The following is a 25,241-nucleotide window of genomic DNA, read 5'->3' as shown; positions in this document are numbered from 1 at the left end:
GTAAAGAGTTTAGTTTAAACATCTGGTAAATGCAGCCAAATAGTTATACTAAACTTTTGTGCAGACATCTTTTACACAAATATGACAATAATTAAATCTCTTTACTATCTGAATCTAAAATTATGTTGAAGAATAATTAAATGCAAACTTACTTCAAAATATCTCAGTTCAAAGTAATCAATTTTCCTTCCATTATCCAAAGGAACAGTCCACCTCACTACAAATTTATCAGGATAGGCACTAACATTCGCTCCACCAGGAGTGATAAATTTGGGTGCCTCCGGAGCAGATTCTGCTCGCGTTGAAAGACGACGCTCATCATTCCATTCCCCAACTCCTGCCTGATTTCGTGCTGCAAACTGGAACAGGTAAGTTGTGCTAGGTCGCAGATTTGACAATACGTAAGGAGAACCTGCAAATGAACAAAAATTAGAGCAAAACTTGGTTAACTGCAATTAATCAATTTGTTTATCAAAGGTCTTAGGTTAAGAAACGTTTAAATTTTAGCAAATTAAGTTTACCAGAAAACACTGGATTTCCGGTATTTTCGAAGATGAATACAGTGAAATCTTGTTACAACAAATACCAATACAACCAAATATTCATTACAATGAAATGAATTTGCAGTCCTAATTTAGTTTCTAATACATTGCATGAATACCATTACAAAAACTTTCTTGTTGCTTTCCTTCGCTATAGCGAACAAAATTTGAGGACCCCTGAAGTTCGCTGTGATGGGATTTTACTATACAGGAAATTTGGTAAAATACCGGAACACCATCATCCCTAGTAACAATTTTATCAAGGAATATGCACCTTCACTCCAGTCAGATACAACTGCTTCTTCATACGGTTCATTTTCAGCATGATATTTGACAACATATCCCAAAATAGGCAAGCCTCCATCATTAGCCGGTGGATCAAAATTGAAGGTCATAGTTGTTGCGGTTTCTTTAACTACTTGAACTCCACGTACATCTGTTGGTTTTCCTGCAGGGGAGAAAAACACAGCAAAATTATTTGCTATAGAAATACATTTTTTCATAATATGCAGCAGACTTTCTCCAAGTCAGTTTTTAGATTATCAAAGAAAAATTGTATTTTACACATATTGGTAAAAGCGCAGGGCACTTTCCGAGTTCAAAGTAACACAAATATTCTGCTATCATTTAGTATTTGGTTTGTTTAATCCTATAGCCGAATATTCCACTTGGCTGATACTGATGATTCAGTTCAATATTTTTGTGAATGATTTTTTAAAATCTTTTGCAATATATTACAAATATGTAAAAATAAATATTAATATTATAATTTTAATGACTTAGTGTTTATTAATTCGGGTTGCAAAAAATTTACAATGTTCACAGTACAGGGTTCATACTCTATTTGGATGAAAAAATTCCATGACTTTTCCAAGACTTTTTCATGACTTCATAAACATTTTCATGACCTAGTTACACAAAGAGAATAGTACAACATAATATAAAACTTGCCAATTTTTTTCGGAAATGAGCATTAACCAGGGGTGCCCCCATCAATATCGCGCGGACCCCCCTTCCACCAAAGTCAGAGCCCTCCCAAAGATGAGAAAAATACCCCTTAAAATACCCCCCTAAAAATTTTAATGGCGTAGTCTGCGCCATGACCCCCCTCCCCCACAGGTGGGCATCCCTGCATTAGCAAAACTTCTACGTGAATACCGCTACCTCATCGAAGCACTTACTTGTCATTGAAAATATATCAGTGTAAACCTAAAAACCTAAAGTATTGTCTTCTTCGTATAAATTTAAGCAAAGTAAAAATACAGTGAATGTAATATAATGATGGTTAAATGTCTAATAGTTTTTTTTTTATATACAGGCAGAATGATAATGAACGAGACAAAGTTTGAATGAATCATCACTAAGTTTTTATAATATTTGCTTCAAAAGTTGTTTTTTAGTATCAACTGTGCATTTAATCATCCACATAACTTGACAGTATTTTGAATCCTTAAAGTAAAGCCACTCTTTAGTAAATTCATGTTTCTGAGCCAGATATTTATTTAAAAAATAACATTCCGCAGTAAATAAATCTTTTGAGTCAAATCCACCTTTTCAAATACAGTAAAACCCCAGCTAACAGACACCCCTCAAAGGTGGACACCCATCCTATGCGGACAATTTTTAATTCCCCAGTTCCAATGCAAATAACATTATTAAACCCCTGTCCTGCGGACACCTCTCTATTGCGGACAAAAAAATTTGTCCCGTTAATGTCCACATTAGAGGGATTTTACTATATATATATAAATTAATAGAATTAGAAATTCCAGAACAAGTGTTTTATTCCTGACATTGAAAGTAGCAGAGTGGGTCACATGGATTCGTTTTGCTGGCCGTACGTTGGGCACTACTGTTTTAGAGTGGGTATTAGAATTCCCCATTTCTGTATTCTATCGACTGACTAAAGATCTTTATTTTCCAAAACCTTCAACAAAGTAAGATAAACTCTTATAAATTTAATAATGAAGTTTTTACGAGTGATGGAAATAAACTAGGATGCAGTTGAATTGCATTATTTTGACTGGGCGTCGCAAAATCAAGAATGTGCAAGTTCGCTACTACAAAATGTAAAATTTAAAAAGTGTTGAAAATATAATGGTAAATTCAAAATGAGTGATATCTAAGCAATAAAAACATATTGCAAAAAAAGAAGAGCGGCTGCTACAGAAGTGGATGCAATTAGATTTCAAAATTCAGTTTGTTCAATTTTCCAGTTTTTATAGCTTTATGTGTATTAAATCGCTCAAAATTTCTAATGCTCTTTGAGCTACTGTTGTTTTTTCTTTGCCCACGACATTTTCCCATGACTTTAAATAAAATTTCATGACTTTTATTGAAAATTTCAATTTTCCATGACTTTTCCAGGTCTGAAATTGGCTTAAATTTTTTCCATGACTTTCCAGGATTTCCATGACCCCTACGAGCCCTGACAGTACAACTGCTTTGCAAATTCATTATTCCTAATACAAATTCTTAATTGAGCTATTTAATAGTTTAAATACATTGTTTTAAGTTTTTCTAGAAATATTTTTAATCTGTTAAACTAAAGTTATCTTTCACTGCTATTGCATTGTTACACAAAACAAAAACAGTTATGCAAGAGAAACTTTCTCGCTTATTTTTTAATTTTTAAATGTAATATACATAGAAATATTTAAATATTTTTCTACAAAAACATTAAACAGCATTTTTAAACATAAATTACAACGCAAAAATATCCATCTTCTTATATCTTTTTCGTAATTTTTGACAAAATTATATAACACATTGCAGAATAATTTCAAAACATTCCCAAAATGTAATAAAAATAGTTTAAATGATTCATTTTAACTGTTTAAAATGTTTTTTTATAAAATAACTTTCAATAAAAGTGTACTTTGAAAATAATTGATACTTGGTTCAAGATACCAGATTAATATTTACCTTTGGCCTAAAAGAAATGGCAGAATATTAAGTAATTAACTAGATCAGTATTCACTTATGTGATTTACAAAAAGAGTACAGTGCATTTTTAAACATAATTCAAACAGACAAAGAAAAAAAAGAACACACACATACACACGTACCTATGTTCTATAACCAGGTTCAGGGTTATTAAAGCATAAAGAAGGCGCATTGCTCAAATTAGTGTGTGTATGCTTCAAGTCTGCTAAACAGCACATGTTCATTTGAAACAAGACATGACTTTTTCATATATGTTCAAAGTTCAAAGAAGAGTTCAGCAAAATATTCTATATAAACAATCATAACATCACATATAGCATATATTGCATAGCTTTGAGGAAAAACCCAGTTTCAGTTGCTTACATGACAAGTTGTTCTTTCAAAATAGCAAAACTTTTTTTTAACAAATGCAAAAAGCTTAAACAGCATTCTATGCATGGCAAAATTGGTTCATTTTTTTTTTTTTTTGAAAGATTGAAAATTTTGAGATAACCATTACACATGGTAGGTGAACCTCTCCTCTGTCTTGGGGCAAGAGATGGTACTAGTAGCCCTGGTAGTTGTTGCTATACAGCATGGTTTAGAAAAGAATTTCAATGAAAGCCTATCTAGGATGGTATCTTTAAATGTGGTTTACTCAAAACTTGAAAATGTCCACATCACTTTGCTTCTCGTTGGCTCAATTGAGTATTGAAAGAATACAAAATTAAATAAAACAAAATTTGCTTTTGTAAATATTTGCAAGAACTCACGGGCTTCCTGTAATTCAATATGGGTGTACTGAGTTCCATGAGGGTTTTCCGCTTGACATTTGTATGTTCCATATACATTTTGGCCACCTCGGCCTCCACCTTCAGCATTGGGCCGCACCTGGAACAGAATAACATTTATTTCTGAATAAAAAGACAGAGAGCCTCTGAAGAAGGTGAGAGGAAGCAATTACAAAAAGATTTTTAAAATGTTTCTAGGTTACAAAGAAATCCTTAATCAGGGTGACTATCCTAGATCAGCTTAACACTTCCTCGACTTTCCCATACTAAAAAATACAAAATTTTCTTATATGTTGTAACATTTATCATTAATTTATATCTTATAACATTCATATAAATTTACTACCAAATTCTATTTACTGTATTATTGTATTTTGTATTTAAAATTTCTATTTTTCTTATTTATAGTATTTAATTACAACAGTCACCAGAAAAATAAAAGGAATTATAAAAGGGTATAAAATTTCAATATTAGAAGTTTGACAAAGAAACTAATTTTAACACAATCCATGAAGACAGATCATAACTTAACAGAGTGCTTAGAAAAATATTTAATATATTAAAATAAAAATGAAAACAAATGCATATACAGGGTGCGGCAGCTATTTGAGGACACACATTATAGGAGCCACATTTTTCTGTGCTTTACAGAAACATAAGATTTTTTCTTTACAAGAAACATATGATTTTTTTCGCTGGAGATAGACATGGCAGACTCTATTCTTACACAAGAAAAGAAGAGGCATGCCGTTATTATCTCCTTTGCTACCGGGCAGACCAATTCAGAAAGTGCTGCACTCTTGAAATGATGGTTCATGAGGACCTCCATTACAAATCATACGTCAGAGGAGAGGACAATTTATGTCTGGCAGGACCAAGGTAGAGCTAAGAGCCTTCTGAACAAGCTTCAACATTCCGAGGAGCCAGGACTGCTCTGGTTTTTCTCAGATGAGAAGAATTTTTGTTCAGGGACAAAAGGTGAACCGCAAAAATAATCATCGGCTGTGTAAAAGCCCCGATGAGATACCAACAGTTATGCATACCAAATTTTCAGCTTCAGTGACAGTTCTTGGTGTTGTTAGTAGTGAAGGAAATGTGATGCTTTCACATTTTTTTTTTTTTTTTTTGTTCAAGGTGCCAGAATTAATGCTGTTGCTTACATCAAGGTATTAGAGAGTTGTCAAGCACTGGATCACTACTGTAGCACATAGGAGGCCATATGTTTTCCAACAAGACTCGCCGCCATCCCTAACAATCGGAACAACCCAGGATGGGATATGCAAAAATTTTCACGATTTTGTCACACTTAACTTTTGATCCCCGAGCTCCTCAGATCTCAATGCAATTGACTGCTATGTGTGGGGCATAGTTGAGAAGGACTCCAGTAGTCTCTCCCACAACACTGTTGCAGCTTTCAGAGCTGTTATTGTGGAAATAATGTCAAAAATTCCAAAGACTCATCTTATTACTGCCTGCAGTTGGTTTCGAAAACATATAGAAGCTGTTATTGTCACTGACAATGGGTTTATTGAATGATGTTGTCCTTTATGTATCTGACCACCTGTACGAAAACTTTGATATGTAATAAATGATCTTCTCCCTCAGTTTGTTCCCTTTTTTTATGAACATCAATTTATTCTCAAATACCTGCCACACCCTGTAAATATTTTACCAAAGGAAAAAAGAAACTTCACTATCTAATTTGTATTTTGTATATTTTTTCAAGATGAAAAAAAAATTCTTTCCGTAAAAATATAACTTTCCCTGACTTTTCTACAGGGTTAATATTTTTTTTCCAGAAATAACTATTATGTTGTGGCCATCAGGAAACTTTCTTCAACATCTATCTTATGAATAAACATCTACATCTTTCTTCAACATCTATCTTATGAATGGCGCAGAAAGTACCTGTTTTTCAAACTCTTATTTTAAGAGTGATAGGCAAAGGGAGTTGTCCTCCAAAGATATATTGCAACAGGCCCCCAAACCTGTAAATATGCTACTGAGTTTTAAAACTGAAATAGAAAGAGTTTTGAAAAAATCTGCAGCAAAATGTAGGGGTTTAAAGGGCCCTTCAAAAAAACTTTCCTAAATGAAAGAGTATTGGAGAAGCTTTGAAGGAGCATATGAGCCGTTTCTAGGTAATCCAGGTGAGCAGAATGACAACTGACATAGACAAAATTTCACTATGGTAATAAGGGCAAAATTTATTGAAACTTACAAGCAAATTACTGTGAGCTGTTCTACCATAGATTGTGTAAGTATCACCTTCTATAATTTTCTGTTCCTGGAAAGACCAGGATATGGTAGCATTGGGAATAGCTTCAGCAATGCAGCTCAAGTTCACAGGATTACCCTCCCATGTTTTCACTGAATATTTAGGAGTAGATGACATATCAGGAGAAACTGTAGAAAAAAAAGGTTAATTATGTCATCAAAAATGCTTTCTTAAATAAATACTTTATTTTCATATTGAGCAATATATGTTTGTAACCTTTTCAACCTGTTTAAAAATCATGTAAGGTAGCTTAAACATCACAATGTTAGTAATAATTCAATATCAATTTTGTATTCACATAGCAGTTTTGTATTTATGGGATATGGCTGATATTTTTAAACTAGTAGTGGCAGTTACAAGGCACATATGATAGATAAAATTGACACCCCAGGAAAAAATTCTGTCTCTTCCATTCCCTCTGTCCCCTCAAAAAATAATGAATAAATAAAACAATGGGTAAAACAATGTTCTATGTCGCAAAAAAATATTGTTGAGATTTTAGGTGCTTTCATATGCTGGGAACAGATTAGCCAAGAAAGTCTCATAAGCGTGCAATCAACAACATTCCAAATAGCACGTCTTTCAAGTAACATAAGTTAAAAACCAACTATCAGCTGAAAAATGCATAAGAATTTGATCATCAAGGTTCAAATGCTCTATAAGAATAGTATATTTCAAATACAATTACTAAAGCTTAATTATTGTTTTTTCTTCTTTTTTTACATTGAATAACTACTGTATATCAGTGTGATTTATTATACAGCAGAACCTCGTTTATTCTGTAAACCTATATCTGGACCTCCAGTTTATGTGGATCAAATTTGTTGAGTTAAAATATATTTACTTAAATAATGATTTAAAATTATGATAGCAAAAATGGAACTATAAAGAGCCAAATAGTCAGTTATATTTTGATTAAGCGTACAACTTTTGCATAGAATGTACAATAAACTATAGAACTAATCTAACAAATATCATGGTGTACTTGTAGCATAAATTAGACACCACTGCAGTTTAACTATGAATAATCAAACTATAAATGATCGAAGTATTTGCGAGAAACGGCACTTGTAACAAAGCATTGTTTATTGCTCTGATAACAGTATAAGTTAAGAGTATAATAATAATAATATCAATATTTTTTAAGTAAAACAGCAGTTTAACTTACACTCAACAGTTATGTGGCCTACTCTTTCAACATGTGCTCCTCTATTCTCTGCAGTACAATAATATAGTCCATCATGTTCTCGTGTTGCCTCAGCAATGGTGAAAACCAAAACAGCTTCACCAGCTTCCTGTCGTCGACTTAACTGCACTCCATCATCCTGAAATATGTATGAAAGTAATAAACATGTTTTTCACTTGATATTATTATAACATAAAAATATTTATAAAAAAAATTTAATAATGCAAGGTAATTTTACAATACAGTTTCATGGTTTTAAATGACAGAATTTTTAACATTTACTTTTTTGAGAGATCCTAAAGCATTTGCATTAATGAACAGCTTTTAGTACAGGCACAACATTAGTCAACAGATATTATATGACTAAAAATATAAGATTATAAAGTAGTTTGAGGATATTTTTTGAGTGTTTCTGCAAGTAAAATACAAATGAAAAATTAAATTACTAGATTTTAATATAAGCAGTTATCCAAAAACCAGACCCAATTCATTGACTTATGTATTCAAAACTGGCTGATATTTGCAAATGATGCTTTTCTTTTACCAATGTTAATTCTCTACAACATGAAGATCAGCTTTCTAAAATTGCACTATCAAATATATTAGTTTTTACCTAAGAGCTTAAGTTTCTAAGACATAAAATTTGTCACATGTGTGATACGGGTTCAAAACACAAAAATGTGGAATTTTTATTTGAATTACGTCATACAAACATTTGCAGCCCGATTACCTAACAGAACAATTAAGCCGGGGTCTTGGCATTTAACTTTTAAGGGTCCCAAAATGAGTAAAGTTATTCTAGTTTAGTATGTAAGAAAAGGAAGGGAAATAAAAAGTTTTTTCCTTCATTTATTTACTTTTCTTAAGATGTGAGATGCCCCGACCCCAACAGGTATTTTGAATATGTGGTTAAGCACCTCAACAACCCTGAAAATGCCACTCCTGGTTCCCTGTGAACATTTATATTTATAAGGTTTGACTACAAAGAACCCCGAAAAAACGTATGACCTAGGGTCCCCCAATAACATGACCAGGCCAGTAAATATTATATACAAAAGCCACTCAACATCCCATATACAGGGTTCATACACTTTTGTTTTAAAAAAGTTCCCTGACTTTTCCAGGTTTTCCAGGTTGTTTTTTAGAAAATTCCAGGTTACTCGCTTCATTCAAAATTTAAGTTTAAATAGTAATATTTTCAAAATAATTAAAATTGTTTAAAGTAGCGATGCAGAAGAACTGAAACTTCTCCCCTTAGATTAAAAAAAAAAAAAAACTTGTTTTTTTTTTTCGTTTGTTTTCTCTGTCAAAATTTTAAGTTTTTTTTAAACATTTTGTTCAAAATTGTCTTAATTTGTTTACTACTTGTTGAAAACAGAGTACTTTCAACTTATTTTAGCGTTTCTTTGATGTCACGTGTAATATTATAGCGTTTTGCTGTAGTCCTGCAGCAACCTTTTAGCATCCGCTTTTTGTTTACAATACTTTTTATTTTCTTATAAGTAGGTTACACGAAACATATTGAGCAAAATGCAATGCTAAATTTCAGTATAAATATGATTAACTTGTTGCATCAATTGGCATACCATGTAATTCATAGTAACAAAAATCAACATCCGCCAATCATAGGCCAATGCCAATAATCTTTTTTTTTTCACATATTAAAGGACGCTTACATTAAAATTTCAAACTTTCTTTTCCAGAAAGTAATAGTTAATTTTCAAAAATTCATAACTTTTCGCACATTTAATGTTAGTTTCAATATTACACATTGATATAAACGTCCAATTCTGTTTCTGGAAGTTTAAGTCTACTTCCATTGTGCAAACGATCAAATATGGCAACAAAGTGAAAAATTTAAAATAATAAGTAGATTTTGGGATTTGTAGTATAAAAGTAGTAATAAATAATTAATAATCCTTAAAACACTACAATAAAAGAAAAATAGTCAGTATTTAGCACATAAGAGTCTAAATCAATTAAAACAAAAAAAAGTCATGAATTTTGCATTTTTCCAGAAAATAATTACAAATTATCCGGAAAAAAAGGGCACAATTTGTGTTGTTTTCAATAGTTTGCATTGCAATTAACACCCAATGCCGTTTTCGGGAACTTAGGCACTTGAAAAAGTCTTGTGTACTTCCATCTTGGGAATGACCAAATATGGCGGCTATGCCCAAAAATAAGAAATAACTTTTTTTTAAATTTGTTGCATGAAGACAATTAAAAAATAATAAATCTTCATGATACTACAATTCATTGAAAAGTTTTTATCACATTTGCGTCCGAGGCAGTGAGGATAAGATTAAGTTTTAAGAACAAAATTTTTCATTTCTCAAGAAAATTATTTCAAATAATAATAGAAAAACAATTTGCAGACCATTTTTTGTTGTTTTCATCAGTTTTCAATTAAAGAAAACATCCAATTCTGCTTTGTTTTTAGAAACTTAGGCATTTTTGGATCGTATCTACTTCCATCTTGTGAATGACCAAAGATGGCGACTACGTTTCACACGTAGCTGAAATGATTTTCCGATCAAAAAAAAAAAAAAAACATTTTCCCCGATCGACCCTCCCATCTACAGGTTGTGCTTCCGAAGCAGTAAATTGTCTTCTCTCCTGTTGAGTTTGTGCATAATTTCTGTTCACCTGATTTTTTTTCCCTTGGGAACTACTGAGAGCCAAAAATGGCGGCTGCTGAAGATTTTTTGGGTCGCCACTTTTTTCATTGCTTTAAAATTGTTACAATTTTTTTTAAATACATCGATAAAAATGAAGATTAGATCTTATAAAACGAAATTCCCTGGGAAAAAATTGGGAAAAGAAAAATTTTGGGGACACATTTGGAAAATTCCTTGACATTTTTGACTAAGTCATTTTCCCTGATAATTCCAAGTTTTCCCGGAGCGTACGAACCCTGAACCGAACAGAATGTTGTGGCAACCCATCTAAAACTTTAGGCAGTAGAAAGAAATGCGTTCCCCTCACTGACTCCATGCAAGAAAATCTTCGCTCTTTTGGCGCATTTTTCGTTGTGAAAAAAAAAAACGTTCACTTTTCGATTGCAGTTTTTAAGTGCCAGCGTCGGTTTAGATAAAAATTTACAATTTTTTTCGTGAAATCACAATAAAAACGAAGACTAGATCTTATAGTACTTAATTCCTTGGGGAAAAAATGGAAAAAAAATTTTTGGAGGACAAAATTTGAAAACTCCCTGACTTTTCCCTGACATTTTTGACAGTGTCATTTTCCCTGACAATTCCCGGTTTTCCCGGAATTCCCGGAGCGTACGAACCCTGCATATACCACGGGATGTAAACACAAGCAATGCAAAAACTCACTAATTAACATTAACGAGTTGAAACATTGTTACTAAACTTGCAAGATGTTTATTCTATCCAGTGAATTTTCTTTCCAAGTAAATAGACTGCAGACTGATAATAGTGTGAATATACCTAAAGCAATACTATTTTTAGAAGTCTAATGCATGCTTTATATAAGAGCCCAAAATGTAGTAAAAACTGCCCATTTTGGGTTTAACAGCAGCACTGATATAAGAAGCAAATAATGGAGAGTAAATCATTTTGATCAAAAGAGCTGAAAGATATAATTTGTTTAAGTCTCAGTAAAAGAACAAACCCTCTGCTGACATCCTCAAGCTTTAGAAGAAAAGAAAGGAGGTAATGCTACCCTACAGTTTATTCTTGAGGATAAACAAACATACATGAAAAAAATTTACCTATATATTAGAATCTCCAGGGATTATGTTATGTATTGCAATACAAAGCAATAAGACATGCACAAAAATTCAACGAGGCAAAAAAAATTTATGGGAGTATCAAACAATGCAACGAGTTGTGTCATCAAAAGCTGTATTGACCTGTTTTGTACCTGCTCAATTTTTTTGTTGCACATATTAGTGACGTTAAAATGAAGCGCATTTATGAACACAAAACTAGTGAATAGTCAAAAGAATAGCCTTTTTGACTAGCTGCAAGAAGAAAAATGAAATGCCAAGGCAAGTTGACTGATTTTGATTTTCCTTGACTGATTAAATATTGTTGTCTTGCAGGCAAACTGAAAACATAAGGATTTCAACTAATCCAGTCCTCTACATACCAGACCTAGCCTCTTCTGGCTTTCTTTCAGCCAGAAAGGGCATCAGTTTAGAGCTATTTCTGATAGCAAGCTGAGAGTCAAAACTAAAGAATTTTATAGTCCAGAATGGATTGGAAAAACTGCAACAATACAATCAAAAGTCTGAGCAACTCAAGAACTTCTCAGTACCCCTTCATAAATACGAGTTTTTGATGTCTAGTTTGTTATTCAAGCTCTAATTTGAAAGAAAAAAAAAGTGTAAGGTGTTGAATAGACCACCAATTTGAAAAACGTTTGCCAGTTTAAGTGGAAAAAAATTACCCCAGGTCATATTATTTAATTAGGATTAAACTTTCACAGAAAAAATCAACTGTACTTAGAAATAAAATTTCTTATTTCATTTATCCATTTGAGTATTTTAAAACACTTTTTTCCATCATGATTTCATGATAGCATAATGGTGGCTTTAAAGATTAAAGATTACAAATGCAAAAGTAAATAATAAAAATCACACACCTCATCATCAAAAGGCCTGTCTCTGCCTTGTTTACGAATGCTGAGTTCAGGTAGAGGATCACCAGCAGCACGGCACTCAAGCGTAACAGGCTGATCTTTTACTGTAGTTTTATTCTCAAAAGATTTTACTTCAGGTTTTACTAGAAGAAAAGAGGTACCTTGTCAATAAATTATACTTTTCAAAATTCTTAAAAAATGAAATTACTAAACTATGAGATGCGTTAAAAATCACTCAAAAACAAAGCAATAACTTGCTAATAAGCAACTTTTTTAGGATACCAGAGAATCATAACTCTCTGCCTCCCGCAATTTTAGCGAGATATCAAATCTATTCACTACAAGAGCATGTATGACAATTAAAGGCAAACATTTTTATCCTTTGATTAAAATATAAATCAATCCCTATTTTGTTCAGACATGCAAAAAAAAGGGGGGTAGTTATCATTATTTAGTGAACTAGAATGCATTATAAAGTTCATTTAGCTGAAAGTGATTCATATAAAAACTATCAATTGTGAGGGGCATATTTCTCACTCTACATTTATTTGTTCTTCTTATGCATGCTTTTCAGCTTTACATGAAAAAATTCTCCAATAGATTATGATTTGTCAAGTAACAGTGGCGACATTTCTGAGATTAATATGAGAAAATATTGCTATAATAAATAAAATGATCAAGATTTTAAATAATTGCATGGATCATGCAATTCAAGAAACTAACTCAGGAGCAGCTCAGGAAACTAACTTGCTTTGGAATAAGAATTGGGTCATGGAAAAGAGCATATGCCATTCAAACAAATATGATAAGTTCAACCATTAAAAATAAAAGAAAACTGCCTTACCTATAACCGACAGATCAAGACCTCTTTTTGCTTCTCCTGCTGGATTTTTCGCAAGACAAGTGTATGTTCCCTTTTGATCACGTTTTACTTGACTGATGACTAGTGTTCCAGTATCTGCATCTACAATATGTCCTTCCACAGTACTCACATTTCGCTCCTTCTGCATTGCACATGAAGAGAAATAAAGTTTTGTATTGATTATAAATGCTGCATATGAACTTAAAAAATAAATGAAACAAACACAAATTCTTTATGTTTTGTGAGAAAAGGGCTGATAATTAGGGATATTAGACTGATAATTGGGGATAAATAGGGGTGATAATTAGGGAAAATCAAAGGGTACCATAAAAAAAACCTTGATAATTATAAATGTTTTTTATGGTACCTAGTACCCTCCACACCTAGTCCTAAAACTGATCCTTTACTGATATAAGTATAACAAAAATGCATTTGGAGAATTCAACACAAAGATTGCAATCATAAAAAAAGATTTTTCGCGATCACAAAAATGAAAGCTTTTCGAAATTATCAGCAGTTTTCTAAAATAGAAGCAATCCTCTTAACTGCCTAAGTTTCCTCATTACTATAAGTTCTTACTAATTTGAGCTGTGCCAACTCAAAGGTAGAGTAATTAATGTACTTTATTGCCCCTCTCACAAGCACTAAAAAATTTATAACTGATCTTTTGTTCCTCGAAACTTTTGCTTTTCTTCTCCACATGCCATTCTGGTTTGAATTAATTCATTTTGCTTTGGAGAGGTGCTACTGAAAATATTTTTTTCCAATATGTATATGCAAATCTGTGATATTGTTTTTTCATTTTATTTATTTTTTCGATTTAATAACTCTATCCTTCATCTGTATACAGAGCATGAACTTTTAGCTTCAATATTATTATGTAGCCTACGTAATCAGGTTTTCAGAAATCCAAATTAGTGACAGTCCTGATCAACTCAGTTTAGGAGCTCTCAATAAATGATGTCACATTTTTTCCGTCTTATTTGACCCCTTGTCACGCTATATTACACATATTGTTGTTGAAACAATGTATGATGTCACTCTGGTAACCCCCTACATCATCCTTGTCATAAACTCACAAATTCACCAATCCTCTCCTCTCTCAAAGCCTCATTTGTGGAGAACCCTTTATAAAGATTTGACTGCATGTCGTTTTTTGTTTGGTAAAAGGGTATTAGTGCTAATACTTTATAAAGAATAACTTTTTTTCTTTTTTTTTTCAGAATTCTAAGTTTTTTAAATGACGAATGCTTAAATAGCCTAAAATACTTGTTAAATTATTTTTTAAACAGTAAAAAATGAGGAGGAAAAACATCTTACAGGATCAAACCAAGAATATGTGGGTCTTGGGAACCCTTGAGCTTGACATCTTAAAGTCGCTTCTTCACCTTCAGTAGCTTCCATTTTTTCTTCCAGTTCAATAATCTCTGGAGGTTCTATAAAACAGGATAATAGAATAAGAGAAATCAGACTAAATGGAATACAAGAGCAAACATAAGTTTCATAAGAATATTCCTCCCTTCAACAGATGATGAACAGAAATGAGAAATTAAAAAACTTAAAATTTTTGAACAGTTTAATATAATATTGCCTCATAAAACCATTTTGTGAGATATTAATTTTAGTGAAAAGCAGATAAAAAAATGTAAATTGATCCATACCTCAATAATACACATATCTAAATATCATCCTTATAGTAGCGCTGACTAACACAATTTTCTTTTATTTAAAAATTGGATTTAAATATATAAAGCGAAAAAAATATCTATTATAAGTCAAGAGGTAAAGATATACATTTATTTTTAGTTATAAAAATCTTGCTATAAAAATTATGAAAATTCAATTATTTTTAAGAGTTAAAATAAACTGCCAAAAAATATTGGTCAATTTCTTAAACTCATAAACAGTAAGATTTAAAACAAAGTTGAACGCAAGCAGTTATTTTACAATTAAAAGCTATTAGGAAGATCTGGCAAGTGCATTACCAACATAAAATTGACATGAAAATTTGTTGTATGGCTTGAAAGTTGCATCATGTCAGGCATAAATCGGGGGGGGGGGGGATGCCTCCCCCCCCCCCCGATTGTTGGTACCTATGTTTTGGGGATCTATATTTTTAAAAAATTGCGCCAGATTCCTTCCAAAACCAAAAGGCTAGATCCACTCCTGCTTAAGTTATCTAAAAGAATAAAAGTTTTGATAAAAAGTTTGTTTTGAAGTAGTAAATTTAATTTTAGTGGGCCTTCGGATGTTATGATGTGTCTCCACAACTAACATTTGCTCCGAAAGTATGATTTGGATTAGAAGGGGAACAATTAAACTTCTTACAATAACACAATGCGACTCACCATGAACTTCCACTTTGATGCGCCTGTTTAGAAATCTTCCAGTCTGGGACACCATGGCACGTACAACAAACTGACCTTTGTCTTCTTGGGTTACAGCCGAAACACGTACTCCATCACTCTCAACAATATGTCGGTCATCTCCCAGGGGGTGGTTATCCTTGCTCCAGGTTACTGTGGCTGGCGGGTTTGCAGAGACCCTGCACCGCACTTTGCCGTTAGTGTTAATGACAAGGGCTTGTTTTTCCTCACAATCCTCCCACGTAATATCCTCTGCGGTAGAAAATAGCAATTAGAATGAATGCCTTGAACAAAAATTTAACTAAACACTATTGAAATTCAAATTTAAAAACATTTTGTTCTGACCTGCTTCAAAATTACACTACCTAGCTTCTCTAAAATGAAATTCATTGGACTGTTTACTTGTTTATATAGCATACTTTCATCCTCAGGCAACAAAGAAAAAAGACACTTATAAAGGCCCTTACCAATTCATACATTACATGAATAGATCATTTCTAAAAACTCAACACAAAAACGTGAGGAAAAAAGCCAAAAAAAAATTGAGGTACAACCTCAAAATTTCAGGCCATGACTTTTTTTTTTGTGATACAATGGCCCCTCATCATATAGCATTTTTTCAAAACAACAGAAAAGAATAACCAAGGTCATGATAAATACCTATTCATTTAACATACAAATTAATTTATATAATTTTGTTTGTTATCACATTAGAGAAGAGCCATTGTAAAAAGAAAAATATTTTCCTATATCTGCACTAATTTTGTGAAGCATCAAAAGAAAACACACAAAGGTTTTTTCAAAAAAAAAAAAAAAAAAAGAAAAGATGGATGGCTTATAGTTTATACAAGTAATAAAAACTTACGATAAAAAGTGATCTGTACAGAAGCATCATGCTTGTCAATGTTGTCGTACACTGCGCTGCAATTGTAAGTTCCAGTGTCTTCTAATGTGGGATTTTTGAACATTAATAACAGAGCTTGTCCCACTTTTGAGACTTCAATAGGTCCAGTCATTCTGAAAAAATAAAAAAAGAAATAAAGCAATGGTATATTTTACTAGTAAATACAGAAATGCATTTAAAGTTGCATCAGGGAGAGATGGTGGATGAACTGACAGCAGAACCAGAACATTTCATCTTGTAGTAGGTAGGATCAGTGAAAATGCTTTATTGCTTATATGCTCTTGCTAATTCCTACCAATTACAAAATGGAGTGTCCTGTTTCTACTCCCAGTTCATCTGCCATCTCTCTGTGGCACAACTATGATCCTCTTAAAAGGTTTAAACTATTTACAATCAGGGTTCACATTAGGGGGGGAAATTTAAGATAAGATATCTCATCAAACTAAAATGTTAAGTGGGACTTATATGAGAACTGTGTGCAAATGGACTTTTGCTGAGTGGGATTTTGGAAAATATTGCAAGAATCACACATTTGCACATCATAGCGTGGTGAACCCTGATACAATCGAACTGTTTCAAAATGAAGCATTGGTTGTAGGGTTTCCAATCCCGAAATCCCGATCCCCACAAGATATTTAGCGGCATTGATCCCACGGGATTTTGCTCTCAATTCCGCACTTTTTTCCCATTTAAGGGTTTTCCAGTTTTTGCCGCTCGTAAAACGACTATTTTCACAAGCATCATTTGAAGTTAGAATCTTTTTCTGCGTCTGCAGAAGAAAAATCAGCAAGAAGAGCAAGAAAAACTGTCTCATGAAGAATGAATTGGTCCTTTCATTCGAGGTTTCAGTTTTCATACTTTTAGCAACTGAGAAAATGCGTAAAACTTATTAGCATTTTTGAAAAGCACAACTAAAATTTAAAATCCAGTAAATTACACTTTAGAAAAAATAGAGAAACTGTATTACATGTTCCAGAACCCATTGGAGTAGCCGGAATGCAATGTTGGAGTACTTCTGTAAGTTTTAGTAATGCCCTCAAAGCCTTCAAGTGCACTCCAAAGTGCACTGCAAAGAAGAAAGCAATGAAAAATCTGACATTATTTATGTATTTGCCACAAATTTAATAGGGGACACAAAAACTTATATGAAACACAGGATGACTTGCACAACAGTGCATTACGTTAACAGGGTGGCGACAGGAACTGTGAAAAAAAGTTCCCTGACTCTTCCCTGATTTCCCTGATTAAGTTCACCAAATTTCCCTGATTTACGTTACCAATGATAATGGTTTTCTTTCTTTGCCCTACTTGAAATCCATAGTATGTTTGTATAAAATGCAGTATTTTAAACGTTTTAAGTTGTGTAAAGTTGTTGAACTAAAGGTATATTTTTAAAAAATGCTACTTTTTTAATAAAATGGTTAAAAAAAACATATCAAGTCATTTTTTGGGGGAAAAAAAACCTACAAAATAGTATATTAAATTTTTCGACAATGGAAAGATTATAGAGAATTAAAAAAAAAAAATACTTTACTTCCAGAAACCACTTAGCATAAGAATTTTAAGAAACTATTAAAATCACTCTTAAAAACATATGTGTATTTATGATAGAACTAAAAAGTAATTGAAATTATTTTGAACTAAATTTTCAAACAGTACAATAATTGTTGCAAGAATAACAAGCAAAAGTGAAATAATAGAAGTAATGTAGTTATTCTTATATAACTAATTGACATATTTATGCAAAACAGATGAAACCATTTGACATCCATTCATATGGAGCTTTTCACTAATCAAGAACATAGATTTTAATGAATGAATACAGCATTTTAACAATAAAAAATAAAGGTATTTACTTAAGTTACTTAGTTAACTCTATTTCAAATGATTTCAGTATGTAATGAAAAAAAAATCTTACATCGCTTTCGTAACAAACTTTGAAACGCAAGGGGGGGAAAAAAGAAATAAAAAAGCAATTAGTTAATTTCAAAATATATAAAAGAAGAATACAACTTGGTTATAAAATAAAAGAATCACTGAAGTCCGAAGAAAAGAAAACCTTTATAATTGCGGTGATAACAAATAATATAACGGCAAAAAACAAAGTTTTTTTTTTATTGAAAGTTCAATTTTATCAATCAAATTAAAAACAGAAAGAAGTAATAATTTTTAAGCTTTTATAGTATTAATTCAAAAACCAAAGATTTCTTCTTGAAATTCTGATTACAGTATGCTAATTACTTCGAGACAATGGAATAAAGGCAAAGGAGCTAAGGCATTAATGAAGGCTTCCTCTTTGCCTGTATGGTTGTTTATTTTACGTAGCATTGAAAGCGTAAAAGGAAATTTTAAGCTAGGTAAAATAAACAAACCTAACAGACACAGAAACAATCTTAGGAAGTTTATCCTGTGAGGAATAAGTAAGATTCAATACTTTGACGTTGAAGAAAAAAAATGCACAAATATGCGGCAGTGCATAATCACACCTCATTAATTTTACTTTTTTTTGAGCAGATAATTGGCGAAAAATGCGTAGGGAATTAAAATACTTAATTTTGTAAAGCAAAAAAATTTTTTTTTCCTTCATAAAATCAATTTTCCCTGATTTTTTGTTATTTTTTCAAAATTCCCTGATATTTCCCTGACTTTTCCCTGATTAATAAAGTTCCCTGACTTTTCCCTGATCTCCCTGATTTCCCTGATCTGTCGCCACCCTGGTTAAGCTGCTCAAGTTTTTTATTGTGTCTTTAAAATGAGAGGCACAATTAGCGAAGTTATCCAAATACTTTTACTGAGACTGGGACTTGGTGAATTCAGGCTGTATTCACACCTTGCTGTAATGAGTCAAATTCACTGATACAATGACCAACATTAATGAAGCAACAAGGGGGTATTATCGATGCAAATTAAATTAAATACAGCAAAACACATATCCAACAGACATCGTTTTTGCTCGAAAGCAGTTATTGAGAAAAAACCCAGGAAAGAATAATAAAAATCTATTACAAAAGGTGATAAAGTTAGTTCGGATTTTTCATCTGAATGTCCACAATTATTTAATTTTAATAAAACCAACTGCAAAACACAGCACATGTTTTCATCAAGTGCATTCTTTTTAGAGCAAAAATCCTTTACGATCCTATACGAACAGCACACTTTCGCTTACCAAACGATAATTGCTAATTAGGCTCTGACTTTGTCAGGGCTTGATTAAACAAAAGTGAGGCCCTAGGCCTACAATAATTTGGAGGCCCCTGAAGATACTATAGCAGAATACAGTGGTTGATTTACAGGCTTGGGGCCCCACGGAAATGCATTTTTGGGGGACCTCTTTTTCTATCACAGAACTATGTAAATCATATACCATAAGCATTTATGAATCCTTTTCGGGGCCCCTCATAATCGTGACATGGTAAATTCGCTACTGACAGAATTTATAAAAGTTCTCATTTAATGAAGTTTTTTTTTTCAAAATTAACAAATCATTATTTTAAAAATAACTTGTATTTTTTGTATAGTTGTAATGCTATGCATAATTCTTTAAGTAATTTGGGGCCCAGGCCCAGGCGGACTGTGCCATAATCAGGCCCTGGACTTTGTAGTGCTTTACAATTGCTGTATGGAATTTAAGAAGACTATTAACTCAAGTAACAAAAGCAGTACTTCCTGAAAAAAACACAATTTTTTCTATTTGACATTTAAAAAAAAAATATTTTATAGAAGAATAAAGTCAATCCCGCGAGATTGACTCCTCACAATCCTGAAATCCCGCAGGATTGAATTCGGCGTGGGATTGGAAACTCTAATTGGTTATAATCAGCACTTGCAATACTGGACCAAAAATGCAATAGAGTGAAACCTGTGTAAGTTAACAGCTTGTGGTGCACTACTTTAGTGTTCAAGTGAAACAGATGGTAAACTTATAGAGGTTGAATTATATGATATACATCTAATTCTGTGCCTGAAAATAGCGGTCAACTTAGACAGGTGGTAAACTTTACAGGTTTTACTGTACTGGTATTTGTTATTTTTAAAATCTGATACTGAAATACTGGTATCAATATGGGTATTATGGGTTCTAGAAATTTCTCAAAAAAAAAAAAAACTTGATTTGTTGCCATATTTTATAATTTTATGCAAAAAATGCATTAATTTTGAAAATTTATTGTGAATATAAATAAAGTTGAAACAAATGTTACAATACAAAAATCAATAATAGTAAGAAACATAATGCATCCATTGAGTTGTCACAAGCCTGGAGCTTGTTTTAGTGCAAAAATTTTCTGCAGATGAAAATACTCTTTCTGAATGCATGTTAGTTGGTGGTACAGTGAAACCTGTGTAAGTTGACCACTTGCGGTGCAGTACTTAAAAGGTCAACTTACAAAGGGTTTGTTATATGATTTTCAGCCAAATTTGGTGTATACATGTGGTCAACATAGACAGGTAATCAACTTACAAGGGTGGTCAACTTTACAGGTTTTACTGTACTGTTAATAATGTGACACACATTCCTTCTAATAGCCTCAAAGTCCTTTATTTTCAAATAATTTGGTTGTTTGCTGGTTGGATTTGGATTCATCATCTTTTGTATTGGTGTATATGTACAATTTTTTTTGGAGCAAGTTGTTATCTCTTTGAGAAACAATTGCGTACCAGTCATCTTCTTGTACCTTGTTGAGGAAAGTAGGTGACATTCTACAGCTAAATGCCACATAGTATTTTCTGTCATGCATTGCATAACAAGAAATTATTTCATGGAAGGGGGGGGGGTACACTAAAAGAACATATATAACTGTATACATAAATATACAATATACTACTGCTCCTTCAAACATATAATGAGAAGGGTCCTAAGCGTTAGCTAAGTGGTATGAGACCAATTCAAAGAATAACATATTTTAGACAAATTTCAAAAATGGGTTTAAAGTGTCAAAAGCACAGTCAAATACTCAAAAACATGTTCATGCTGAGAAAGCAAATCTTATATGTAGTTTTTCAGCATACTTTAAATTCAAAATAGACATAGAAAGGTAAAAACTGTTTTTCCTCATCATCTCTAAAATTTATTTGAACTTTTTAAAATGAACCTCTATTTAAAGTATAAAATTCACTGTCATATATTTGTACACTGCAATTAGTAAAAACAACTTCCTCAATAGCAAAGTGTTTCTAAATATTAAAATGTGTTGTGAGATTTTTTTAGAATTGATAAACTTTAATATGCTTCTCAATTTTCATTTTCATTTTATACTGAAAATGCAATATATAGTGGCTCCCAAAAGTGTTTGTACACCTACGACTTTCAATGAAATAGGCCCTTATCCATTGATTAGAATTAATATTTCGGAATAGGTATTTTATTATAAGATCTATGATCTATTTTTAACAAACCTGCATGAAAATTTTTAATAAAACAATAAAACTTAATTTTTTAAAAATCAAAAACCAAAAAGTGCCAGAAATTTTTTTATCTCACAAATGTTTTCGTACAGTTTGAAAAAATGTCAAAAAATTGGTAAATAATCTAACTTTTTACTAAGTTATTATTTAGTGGAATATCATGCAGTAACAACAACAGTTTTTAAACGTCTGGGAATAGATTTCATTTTTTCTTTTTGTGCAATTTCTGGGTAAGAGTTCAGCCGCACTACAAGTCTTACTGTTTCTAGTTCGCTTTTTGTTTCAATGGTGTATTTTCGTAATCTAGCCACCAGATACCTCCAAATATGTTCCATTACATTTAAATCTGGCGATTGAGGAGATATTTCTAAGCTTAAGGACAAATTTTAAGGCACCAAACGCGAACGTGTGCTTCTTATCATTATCTTGATAAAAAACAAAGTTGTTTCCGATTACCAAATTTTAGGCTAATAGTTTGAAATTGTTTTTTAAAATATTTAAATAAACAGCATAATTCATTATTTCACCAAAAATTCCAAATTTCCAAGTCCTGATGCTGAGATGCACCCTCACACAAGAACACCTTCACCGTCCTGATTAACTGATCCAACTAAGTTCTTAAGATTAAATTCCTCATTTTTTTCTTTCATTTACAATTATACAACAATTTAACCCAAAATCTTGAATTTATTTTCATCTTTGATGTTGTTCCAAAACGTTTTGAGCTTATTTATCATTGATTTTATGATGGAAAGCGTAAGCTTACTGTTTTTCGCACGAACAAGAAAATTTCTGCGGGAAGAGGTCCCATCTAATCCAGCTAATCAGAGAACTTGGCGAACAATTTTAGGTAAAAATTAAACATAAAATGTTACATTCAATTCTGCAGAAACTTTTTCAATTCTGAAATGTGTCTGTTTTTCAAGTTTTTTTTTTAACTAAACCTCCGATCACGCTTTGTTAACTTTGCCAGTTGACCTTTTCTTACCCTGTTTTCGATTCGATTCTTGTCTTTAAAGCATTTTATCAAGCACTTCACTATAGAATGGTATAAATTAACCAATTTAGAGACATTTCAAACCAATTTACGGCTACTGTGAGGAAAAAAAATCAAATTTCAAATCGTGTTTGTTGTTTTGCCATTTTAAAATAATAAGCAGAATATTAGGGAATAAATACACAAAAATTTAAAGGCAAATGACTTTTCAGTATCATTACAATGTAAAAATAATAAAAAATCCACATAGATGATAATTCTAATTATGAATTTATTTGAAAATATTTCAGTGTACGATGACTTTTGTGGCGTATCTTTTCTCTGTCTCTTCGTTTTTTAACAAATTTCAAAAATAAAATTAAGCAAAATTTTGAATAAAAACTTCTGGGTTTTATTCAGAATGGCATAGGAATGGTGTGAAAAAAAAAATTGGACTTGATATTCGAATTCAGTTTTGTGTTATTTTGATTTTACTACAAAATTGCAAGGTGTACGAACACTTTTGGGAGCCACTGTAGGTGGTCAAACAAAAAGGTTAGTAAATTGATGCAATACATGTATAAGTAATAAATAATTGACGTAAAAGTAGTAATAAGCAGTCTTGCATAATATAGACGAACCCGCCAACGGCATTCGCAGAAAATTTTTGGCTCTACAGAGTTTATTTCTGTTCAAGCCTTTCTCCAAAATGCTTTTAAAGCACATAAGTAAAAAAAATAATGTTTTTGGCAGTTTTCTTCAGTTGGTGAAAAATAAGAGAACTATATGTTATTGTAAAAAAATTAAATGATTTAAAGCACTTTTTTTTTTGTCTCTTTCATATTTGAAAATGAATTTAATTTTTTATTCAAGGGTGAGTTAGGCAAAATAATTATTTGCAAAAAATTTTCCAGTTAGGATTCATGTTTGCAGAAAGCTTTTCATTTTATCTAAGTCTGGTAATAAGTTAAGCTGATATTTTACAGATCAAGTTCTGTCAGCAATGGGAAAAATTAGTACAGTCCCCATATTTTTATACAGACAAATAATTTTGAACCTCAGAAGCAGATTAACGCAAGTCCAAAAATTGCTATTTTCTGTTTATTAGTGCATAGTCTGCTGAGTTCTATAGCGCACCAAGTCATATGAAAGTAATCCTAAAAAAAGAAAAAAAAACCTTTGTAAACATTTATGGGTGTTAAAAGAGCGAGAGTTCAATCCTTTTTATGCACCAAGCGAACGTTTTTCCTCTCTCCCATAAAGTAGCAATTATGCGATTTTAGTCCAGCTCTGAGATACAGAATTCAGTCCTATGCCCAGTGTTATTTGAAGAAAAACTGTATTAATATTTAATTGTATTCTTGTATCAATCACCTCAGAAGTCTTGTATCAGCTCAGAAACTAATTATGCTATTACAATACTTGTAAAATTTGAGGTTTTTGAAATGGGGTTTTTGATAAAGAGTTTCAAAATAATCATGTTTAAACCAAGGTTAAAACTGTCAAAAACCGTAATGCATCAAATCAAAAATGTGCCAACCCTGACAGAAACATTAAAACAAATAAATACACTAACCCTTCCATCAATTCGCCTTTAGGACCCATCCATTTCATCCTTGTAAAGAGTTCTGCATTCTCTCCGTGCCCTTCGCATGTGAGCCCGAACCCTGGACCAGCAGGTTGACTTTGCGTTGGGCCAGAAGGATTGATCACCAGATTGGCACCCAGACATAGTTGAATCAAAGATACTATAAAATAGAAGAGGAAAACATATAAACAAAATGACACCTTGAAAAAGTAGTCTGGCATATGTTATTTAAACTAAACAAATTTATAATGAAGACTAATTGAAGAAATACAGATGCTTGGGGAGGAGCATCTTTATTTCATCAATTATCCCCCCCCCCAAAAAAATAGAGAAAAATACCCCTAACACTTAAATAGAGCTATCGGTGCCATGCCCCCCCCCCCTTCCCTTGGCCACCCCTGAAAGAAAACGCCAACAATCAACTGTATTTCTGCGACAAATACAGGAAGCAAAAAAACTTACAAGAGCAAAAAACACCTTTCCACCAATCAGCCTGCAGTTGGAAAAAAATCATTCAAGTTAACATTATTTTATAACATGCCAATAGTTGCTACTTAAATAACATAATTACCTTTGTAAAATTAATAGATTAATTATTGTACTGTATTGCAGTTACTAACACGTAACTTAAAATAAACACACATGAACAGGGGAGGGGGAATCAAGAAACTCCTTTTTAGTGCAAAGGATTTTATACTGTAAATGAAAAACATTGATTACACAAAAGGTAATGAAAAAATAATTTATGTTACAACTTGGGAATTTATTTTAAGAGGAAAATATATTAAAGTATCCCTAACCTGTAAGAA

At 32.1% G+C, this 25,241-nt stretch overlaps 1 protein-coding gene across 4 annotated transcripts in view; it reads right to left on the bottom strand.

The window, feature by feature from the left end:
* LOC129228153 (fasciclin-2-like) overlaps window positions 1–24,588 on the bottom strand; it is a 57,611-nt gene extending 33,023 nt beyond the window's left edge. For all 4 annotated transcript variants that reach the window (XM_054862805.1, XM_054862803.1, XM_054862804.1 and 1 more), the window contains exons 1-11: window positions 24,421–24,588; window positions 16,427–16,578; window positions 15,544–15,813; window positions 14,516–14,631; window positions 13,178–13,337; window positions 12,337–12,476; window positions 7,705–7,861; window positions 6,480–6,664; window positions 4,241–4,358; window positions 817–990; window positions 153–412 (exon numbers count right to left, since the gene is read on the bottom strand). In XM_054862805.1, coding sequence (XP_054718780.1) covers window positions 153–412; window positions 817–990; window positions 4,241–4,358; window positions 6,480–6,664; window positions 7,705–7,861; window positions 12,337–12,476; window positions 13,178–13,337; window positions 14,516–14,631; window positions 15,544–15,813; window positions 16,427–16,578; window positions 24,421–24,458 — 1,770 coding nt within the window. In that variant the 5' untranslated portion in view covers window positions 24,459–24,588. The remainder of the gene's footprint in view (window positions 1–152; window positions 413–816; window positions 991–4,240; window positions 4,359–6,479; window positions 6,665–7,704; window positions 7,862–12,336; window positions 12,477–13,177; window positions 13,338–14,515; window positions 14,632–15,543; window positions 15,814–16,426; window positions 16,579–24,420) is intronic.
* Between the last annotated feature and the right edge of the window lie 653 nt (window positions 24,589–25,241).

Source organism: Uloborus diversus, chromosome 8 (genome assembly GCF_026930045.1).
Source record: "Uloborus diversus isolate 005 chromosome 8, Udiv.v.3.1, whole genome shotgun sequence".
Classification (NCBI taxonomy): Eukaryota; Metazoa; Arthropoda; class Arachnida; order Araneae; family Uloboridae; genus Uloborus; species Uloborus diversus.
This window is presented reverse-complemented; position numbering and strand designations above follow the sequence as displayed.